Here is an 8,453-nt window from a genome sequence, read left to right on the forward strand (position 1 = left end):
TTGCTAAAAAATATTTGAGAGTCTGTTTGGCTCTGAACCATGTGACAAATTAATGTGCTTTAGAACGATACCTGCCAAATACTTCTAGTATTTGGCAGGTATGTGGTGCAATTTTTCAGTGTTTCAACAGGGTGAAGTACAGCTGACAGTCTGATAGTTCACATATAGTCATTGTTTTATTTAAATTCCAGTTCTGGTGCCAAACGGAGACGTGTCACTGTCCAGTACTGTTTTGGAGCTCTCTGTACATATGGCAAGTGATTTTCAATTGGAAATAACTATTTTTGGTCAATCCTAATAGCACACTACATGAAAATGCACTATTTAATTTGAGCACCTTTACAGTTTTACCTCAGACAAGACCATTTTAAAATTCTATCAAGTGGTGTTAAAAAAAAAAAAAAAAAAAAAAAAAAAAAAAAAAGTTAGTCTAGGCCCTGTGTGGCAAGCCTCCAAACCTAGTCAAATATTTATAACCAAAGAGCTGCAAAAAGGCACAGAAAAGGCACAGAACAGAACGATAAGCCAACAACAAAACTTTTCATAAAGCCTCTGTTATAAACCATTTCAAATAGACTTCAGAAAAGTTAGGACATTAAGTCAAAACACTGCTCAAAAGTGTCACAAAAATGACAGCTATCACAGGAATTATGTATTTAGCATTACTCATGTTCTGAAGCTGTCTCTTTGTAATATAGTGTTATTTATTCACATCATTACATATGAATATAAAGTATTTATAAATATATATGTATAGTAAATGAACCCTTTGTAGAACACACCTTCAGCCGATGGAGTACTAACGGAGCAGAAGCAAGTCGCCATGTTCTGTTGTGTCCACTGAGGACACTATCTGGGGTGTATTTCAAACACTTGTGTATGAGCCCTAGTGACCATGATCCCATTTTATGGACAACGGGTGTCCAGTTTAACTATGTGGCGTCAGCCAAAATGTTGATCCCTCTGAAGAACGCCCCCCCCCCCCCCCGCCCAAAGAACAGAACACTACTAGACTGAATGAACAGAGGCTGCAGCTGCTTCTGTGAACTTAAGTCATGTTTTTCCAGAGTATTTACTATAACAGAGCAAGCGCAGAGCAGATGGTTTTGAAATATGAAGTGTTTTAATCATTGCAGCCATATAGGAGGATACATTAACAACCTGATGGGCAAAAGGTTCTTTTGAAAGTTTGTTTTGACTGCAGATTTCTTAACTTTGAAAAATATGTAATGACGTATTGGCAGCCAAAGTAATGTGAACTTTTTGACAGTCACAAAAAGAACTATTGGCCACTAATGACTTACAAACATTAAACCACAGTATGAATACCTTCATTTCATACAGTATTACTGATTGGATACGAGACAGATTAACGTTTTCAGTCTTTAGATGGATTCAACAGAGATTTAGATCTCTTGGTAAAAACAGTGTTAGTTAGCTATGATTGTGGCACTTCACACATCACCAATCTCTGAGTTACAAGTGCTTTGCTTGGAATGTCTGTCAGATGAGTGGGTCCTTGACCATTGTTAAGAAGATTCTCCAGGGCCTCCAGGATTTATGCTCAGTCTATTAGCAAACAGCCTATTGATTGGCTAAAGAGCACACTCTCAGTGTCACTGATTGGTTGAGGGCAATCTCTGTCTCACTGACTGACAGAAATTGGATTCTGTCCCTCACTGATTGGTAGACAGCAGTCCCTGTCGCTGGGCATGCTCGAGTATGGCGGTGTGGCAAAAATAATACTGTTCTGGCGTTTGGATGCTGAAGGCACGCTGAGTTCTCATACGCCTCACCGTCTGATATACATTCAGAGTGCCCACGTCCTGTAGCTGGGACAGGCAGATGTCTAATGCGCAGAACGTACCTGAGAGCAGAGGAACAACAGTCAGAACATCTACCGTTTCCCCCCAAGGGAGGAAAAAATACTAACGTGATTGTTAATGGGGCAATTTATTACTCACAAAAATATATCCAATTCCATTCTTATTCAACTATTCCTTTCCTTTATTCCTAATTTTGTCATGCCATCACCCTTTGTTGCACACCTGAATATACATTCAGGGAATGAATCTTGGACTGAAAATGATAATTTCCACTGACTTCTTAAGATTAAAATCACAAGAAAAGGTGGAAGCAGTTTTTAAATTGAGCTACAGTGGAACAGTTTAAGCAAATCTGCCAGTTCAAGCCCCACCACTGCCAAGTTGCCACTCTTGGGGCCCCTGAGTAAGGCCCTTAACCCTCAAATTGTATTCAGTCATAATTGTAAGTCACTTTGGATTAAAGCGTCAGATAAATGCCGTAAATGTAAACGTAAATCTGTGGCTGCAGTGCCAGATTTGCTAGTGTGTTTACACTGCTGCAGCTATGCCACTGTCAATCACGATGCAGTCGGAAACTCCCACACAGTCCGGATCAGGCAGAGCAGCATGGCTTTTGTTTAGCCTTCACATCTAGTTAAACACACATAGTGTCAGTGAAATTATATTTGCAGTCAAGCTGGCAGTTCCTTTAAGATGTCAGCTTCAAAACAATGACATGTTTACTGGACATGAACACTTAGGTGATTCACTCCATTCAATGGGCATCGTTAAACCCATCACAGCATATGCCATGACGTCTCAGTAGTCTGGGCTGTTTCAAACAGTCAGCATTATTCTGAAGGCTTGTGCTAAGGATAACAACTCAGTCATACACAAATAGTAGAATTCATAAGAAAGCGATATTCATCAGCCTTGGGAAACATGCACGCACACGTACGCACGCAGTTCTTGTCTGTGGTGCTGGGCGACCGGTTAGTTACCCGTTCTGCCGATGCCTGCGCTGCAGTGGACGACCATGGGAGGCCCCAGGGGGTGCCCTCTCCACTGGGAGCCCAGGGCCTTCACTGCTCTCCTCTGCTGCTGCTTCACGGCACCCAGGAAGTCGAGCAGACAGAGTGCGGAGGAGGGGACACCATAGTCAGGCCAGCTTAGGAACTGGAAGTGAGTCACCTGCCTCTGCTCACAGGTCTGATCAGACGAGAACCAGGGCAAAGCAAAACCAAGTCAGTCCATTTTGGATGCATGCAGCTCGGTGGTCTATGTGCAGATCTGGAGCAGGTGACCACAGGTGTGGGAAAAATCATACTGAACACATTTGTTGTTCACAGTATATAAAATGGGTCTATAAAGACAAACAGCTCCAGAGGTGCATATTTCAAAATGGCATAATTTCTGGTTGTTTTGGATGCGTCAAAATCATCAAATGTCTCATGTCATGAAGTCTGGTACTTGGGTCCTAAACCAATTCTTCTAGCTAGGGTTAGTCTCAGCTCCACATAGTGTTTCACTGTCCTAAACTGCCCAGGAAATGGAACTAAGGGCTTTATGGCTGAGTAGCTAAGTCTTACTGTCTGCCTACCGGATAGCTACAACAGCATTGGCCAAACTTTATTACACAGCTAACCTGCACAGACTTGGTAAAATGTCTCCTAAACTCCAGATTTTCCTTTAAACTCCAGAAATATCTGAAAATGCTTCACAGAAAAAGCAAACTCACTTTCTCTGGTAATTAAACCAACACCATCCGTTTTTCTCCCACAGTAGACTGACTTCCTGAAACTGGCCACATTCTTACCTTCCCCTACCATATCCCCTACACCACTGATCCGTTTCTCTGTCAGTCCATGCAGGTGTGCATGTGTGCAAACATGCTTTACCTCTGTGTTATGCAGCTCCAAAGTGGTCTGGTTGTAATGGGAGTGGTTGTCCACTCTCTGGCTGACTACAGCTACATGTCCGTATACCTCCTGCCCCCCCTCCTGCAGGGGCCAGTACTGACCACACTTCCTTCTGCCCCCCTCGTCTGTCCTACACACACGTGCACACACACCCACACAACACGTTCATGAATTACGCAGTATCTTTGAAACAGTCAGCAACATCCTTCAGAGCAGTCTAGAAGGCTGGGGATAACAGTTTAGAGCAGTGATCTGCCTGTGAGTTTATGGAGGGAAAAAGGAAACACATTCTGGCACACTAATGTAGAACTGTATTATCCAGGCTTTGTCATTTTGAGCCCTTCCTGTTGTTTTTGTGTGCATGACTCATGTCTCACCTTGTTGTCATGACGATGACTAGCACGTTTTGCTCCCACACCATTCTCCAGAAATCTCCGTAGGTTTTTTCCAGTGGGCCTGTGCAGAGTCACCTGGTTACTCTCCAGTTTGAAGCATGCACATTAGACAATGGCCTGCTGAAGTTTGCAGCAAGCTTTTAGGTTCCAATGGCCAGTGATTGCTCACGTTTACCTTGAGTTCCAATATATGCATTCTTCTGTTTGTAGCCATCCATGAAGCTGGCATTGATGTAGTCTGATCTCTGAGAAGAGAGCAGTGTCACTTAAGATGCTACTTAAGTGCTAAATCAGGCACTAGTGCAACTTTCTGCATGCACTACTAACATTTTACATGGCAAGTATTATCTTGAAACAAATAGAACTGTTAAGCTCCAGACCAACCTCATTTCTCCTACTTTTCAGTCTGACGCGTGTTTGGTCAAGACACAAAACGTCACCATAGCGATTCCTCTCCTGGTTGCAGGCAGCCCTGTGGATGTAAAGGACAGCCTGTGATTCTTGTTGCAAAACTTTACTCTTTGACAAACCTACTGCTTCACACAGTAGCCACCTTTAGGGGGCAGTCAGGCACAGTAACGACCCAACGAGCGAGTGTACAAAGAATCATAGATGTGGACCTACACATGCCCATAGTGCCAGCAGGGCAAAACTGGCACATTAATTGCCTAAAGATTATACAGCCACCTACACATATGACAAAACACACTGGCAAACCTTTCATATGCCCACAGAATGTACTTTAAAGCAGAAATCCATGACAAAAATTCTTTTGCATATGGCACACAGATTTCTGCAATTTGCTACATTTTTTTATTATTTGCTCAGTAACTCCATTATAATATGCCATTATTAATTATAAATGTACCGACAGGCAAACGGGATAAAATGCAACTGGATAATTAGAAGCTTCTGAAATTATTCTTTTACAATAGTCTTCTAATACATCAAGCCTACCACTAAATCAGACAAATGGCATTAATGGCATCACTGATAATGCCGACACGGCTGCTTAGAAAAAAACAAAACAAAACAAAAAACATCTGCCTGGTGCACTAGACCAGAATCTGCCTGGTGCACTATCCCTGGCCCCAAGAGGCACTGTGAAACAGCAGAGTACAGTACCTGCACACCAGTGACTGAATACCATAATGTGTTTAAAACACACGTTAAATTTAGTATTCTTTTAAAATAGTTCTCATTATGCAAACAATTGTTAATTATTAAATGCACTTGTACTTATTAAATATCAGTTTATTAAACACATTATTGGTATTATATATTTGATATTGATAATATTATATTAAATTTACACCCCATCCTCTAAATATCATTATTCTCATTAGTCCTTGCGTTAGCCGCTAAGCATAGAGGCGATGCTTTTTGGTATAGCCATGCTCACAGTGCACAGTGGAAGGTTCCGGAAGGCTGCTCTTGGCGCAACTCCTCGTATTCCTGGTATATGCCGGTGCGCTGGGCTCGGCCCAGGTGGGCGGCAAACTCGGTTGGGTGCGTTCCATCCAGGCCTGGCGTGTGCACCGAGGCATCCTCCAGCGGGATGCCCACCAGTTCATCAACGGGGTCCACGCGCCCGTTCTGCTCGGCTAGCAGCCGCTGGTTCCAACCATACACATCCAGGGCCAGGCAGCCACCCAGGTGCTCGGGCAGGCAGTCCCGAGGAAGGTGCTGTCGCAGGTCAGCCATCTTCACCATCTGGACCTGGGGACGGAGCCAGGGCACAGAGATGATGGTGTTTATGCAGTGAACTAGGAAAACCGGACTAGAAGAGTTGTTGGCGGCATGGTGACCGAGAGGAGGGCTGTACGAGTACTGACCCGCTCTCTGAGTTTCTCCTTCAGCAGCAGACTGAGCAGGTTGTAGGGCACTCGGAACCAGACTGGAGCTCCAACTATGAACACCTTCTTCAACCGGGCAGGGAACGCACCCTGCATGGAGACGATCGGAGAAATACAGCCTCAGACTACACCACCACCCAGATACCCACCCCACTCAATCCCGATCACGTTATGAAATCTGAACCTCACAAGCTGATGAGGATAAAAATAAAACAAGGTGAGGTTCAATTAAACATTCAATATCATCAAAACAACTATCATTTTCATTTAATCACTTTTGCTTACGCCACAAAAGTCAAACTAACGTAGCTATTACGTTTCCTCATTGACAAAAGAAATTAATTCAGTTCTCACAGCTGCTGGAGAATCTTTGTGACAACTGAGCCTGAAAGCTGACCTTATTCTCAATAGCATATTACTACTTAAAAACAATAATTTACCTCACTTTAAATGGCAAGACAGAACTATTCACCATCACTACCAAGCAGTGCTCCCTGGAGGCCCTATGTATCTAAAGGTTTGAGAAGATTAAAATAACCTTCAGCAGGTTGAGAATCTTCTTGCTCAGGTCCAGTTCAAAATTGTTGTAGCTGGATCCTGCCATATCATAGATGAACACGAGACCATTTCTCTGAGTCTCAAAACTGCAGGAGGAGAGAAAGAGGGTGCAAAGTGAATACATCACATACTCTTACACATGTGACATAAATGAGAAACACCTTCTGCACACCACACTTTCTTGTGAGGGCTTGCAGCGTTGGTGCACTGACCTCTCTACTGCTCTGTCCAGCAGGTAGAACAGTGCCTGCAGCACCACGTGGTTGCCTGATTTGTTGGGGTGGTGCAGCTTGGCTGTGTACAGAGCTATGGAAGCACCTGAGGGGTCTCTTACTCCCTGAACAGGGGTAAAAAAAGCTTTGCCTTAATGTCAACACACACAGGCACATACCTTCTAAGTATCCAAAGGGGGCCTGCAGCAATCTATAGTAAAATCAAGAAGGATCTCGAATTTGACAAACATTCTAAAAACTTGCCAATACGAACCAAACGGTCACAGTTTTGTTCTCAACTGATAAGATCTTAATAGTGTTTTGTAGGCATAGTGCTCAACTTTTTTTTTGCAACTGAGTGATTAGCTTTGGGCAAAATTGTAATAGATGACATCATAGAAAATTACATCATAAACATCCATGCAACACAAGTGATGTTCTTGATATGTCCACTGGGAGGCAGAGTAGCAGAAAGACAGCCAGAGAGAAACTGCAGAGGAGGACATAAAGTCCAACTGGTGATTTCCCAGAAATGGACCAAGTCTTACCCTACACTTACAGCCTACACTACTCAAAGTATATTCGTTGGGGGGGTGGGGGGTGGGGGTACAGGACCACACCATAGTGTAATAAATAAACTTTAAATAAATTTAACTATTTGATTAAATGACTTACATTGGAACGTTAATATAATCCAAAAATGTGGTTATGTAATAGAGAGGTGATGATAAAGCTTATTTGCCCGTTTGGTAGCATTAGTAGAGTACAATACAACACACTTCATTTGTCCTAGCCTATTCTTGAGAATATTTATGTCAAACCCCTTTTAAAAATCTAGCTCAATTTTGATTACCTGTCCCCATTCACCAAGATGCGATGTTTGGTCTTTCTTCATAAAAATGCTAAGCTATAAAAGAGCCATTAAATGGAAAGGCACATCCAGTTTCTCTAGTCAACATTCAACACATGATTAGTTTACAGGGAGCATTTATTTTTTCCTCCTTTTTTAACCTGTAAAATAATGCACAATGTCCCATATAGTGGCATATACTGACAAGGAAATCATTTTGCTGTGGATCTCCTGTCTGTTCCTGGACCCCAGTCTGGGAAATACTGACACAGAGGGCTAAAGTAAGAAGTCTATTACCGGGGACGCAGAGCTATAAATACCACAGGCAGGATGTGGTACAGGAGGAGAGGAAGAGGAAAGATCGATCGGGGCAGGGCCAGTGAGGCAAGACAAATTACAGTGGCCTGGGAGGTCCACTACACCTCTCTGTGACTGAACATGCAATGGTGCGTACTTCTAGTCATCTAGTCATCGACCCTTGTGGCTCGACTGTTGTTCAGGTCTCACTCAGATGAAAGTAGGAGTGCAGTGTGCAATTAAATCAGGGGCAGCAATATTAATCAGGACTTTAAAAAAACTTTTTAAAAATCAGGAACAGCAAAATAAATGAGTGCTTAAAAATGGGGACAATAAGAAATCAGCATTTTAAAAATAAACAAATGTTAGGGACAGTAAAATAAACACACCGTAAGTGCTTAAACAACAACAACTTGGTAAGCTTGGTTTTACCAGGCCACCATTTACTGTACAACATCTTTCTTGCAAGTGTCAACAACACGTCATCTGAAACACTTGAAAATCTCTAAAGGACACAGTGCTTGACTACACAGTCTGAGTAATTGTTGTGTTAAAATATGA

The 8,453-nt window shown here is 42.6% G+C and overlaps 1 protein-coding gene across 3 annotated transcripts in view; it reads right to left on the minus strand.

The window, feature by feature from the left end:
- Positions 1-390: 390 nt before the first annotated feature.
- ptpn9a (protein tyrosine phosphatase non-receptor type 9a) overlaps positions 391-8,453 on the minus strand; it is a 27,043-nt gene continuing 18,980 nt past the window's right edge. For 2 of the 3 annotated variants that reach the window (XM_081712426.1, XM_035535137.2), the window contains 10 exons: positions 6,746-6,870; positions 6,514-6,619; positions 5,955-6,065; positions 5,522-5,838; positions 4,504-4,591; positions 4,295-4,364; positions 4,102-4,180; positions 3,704-3,854; positions 2,807-3,014; positions 391-1,867 (listed from right to left, as the gene is read on the minus strand). In XM_081712426.1, the coding sequence (XP_081568552.1) occupies positions 1,677-1,867; positions 2,807-3,014; positions 3,704-3,854; positions 4,102-4,180; positions 4,295-4,364; positions 4,504-4,591; positions 5,522-5,838; positions 5,955-6,065; positions 6,514-6,619; positions 6,746-6,870 (1,446 nt within the window). In that variant the 3' untranslated portion in view covers positions 391-1,676. Of the gene's footprint in view, positions 1,868-2,806; positions 3,015-3,703; positions 3,855-4,101; positions 4,181-4,294; positions 4,365-4,503; positions 4,592-5,521; positions 5,839-5,954; positions 6,066-6,513; positions 6,620-6,745; positions 6,871-7,598 lie in introns of all 3 variants that reach the window. The other variant, XM_081712427.1, reaches the window with a different exon arrangement.

Source organism: Electrophorus electricus, chromosome 4 (assembly GCF_041902795.1).
Source record: "Electrophorus electricus isolate QZ-2024a chromosome 4, ASM4190279v1, whole genome shotgun sequence".
NCBI classification, from domain to species: domain Eukaryota; kingdom Metazoa; phylum Chordata; class Actinopteri; order Gymnotiformes; family Gymnotidae; genus Electrophorus; species Electrophorus electricus.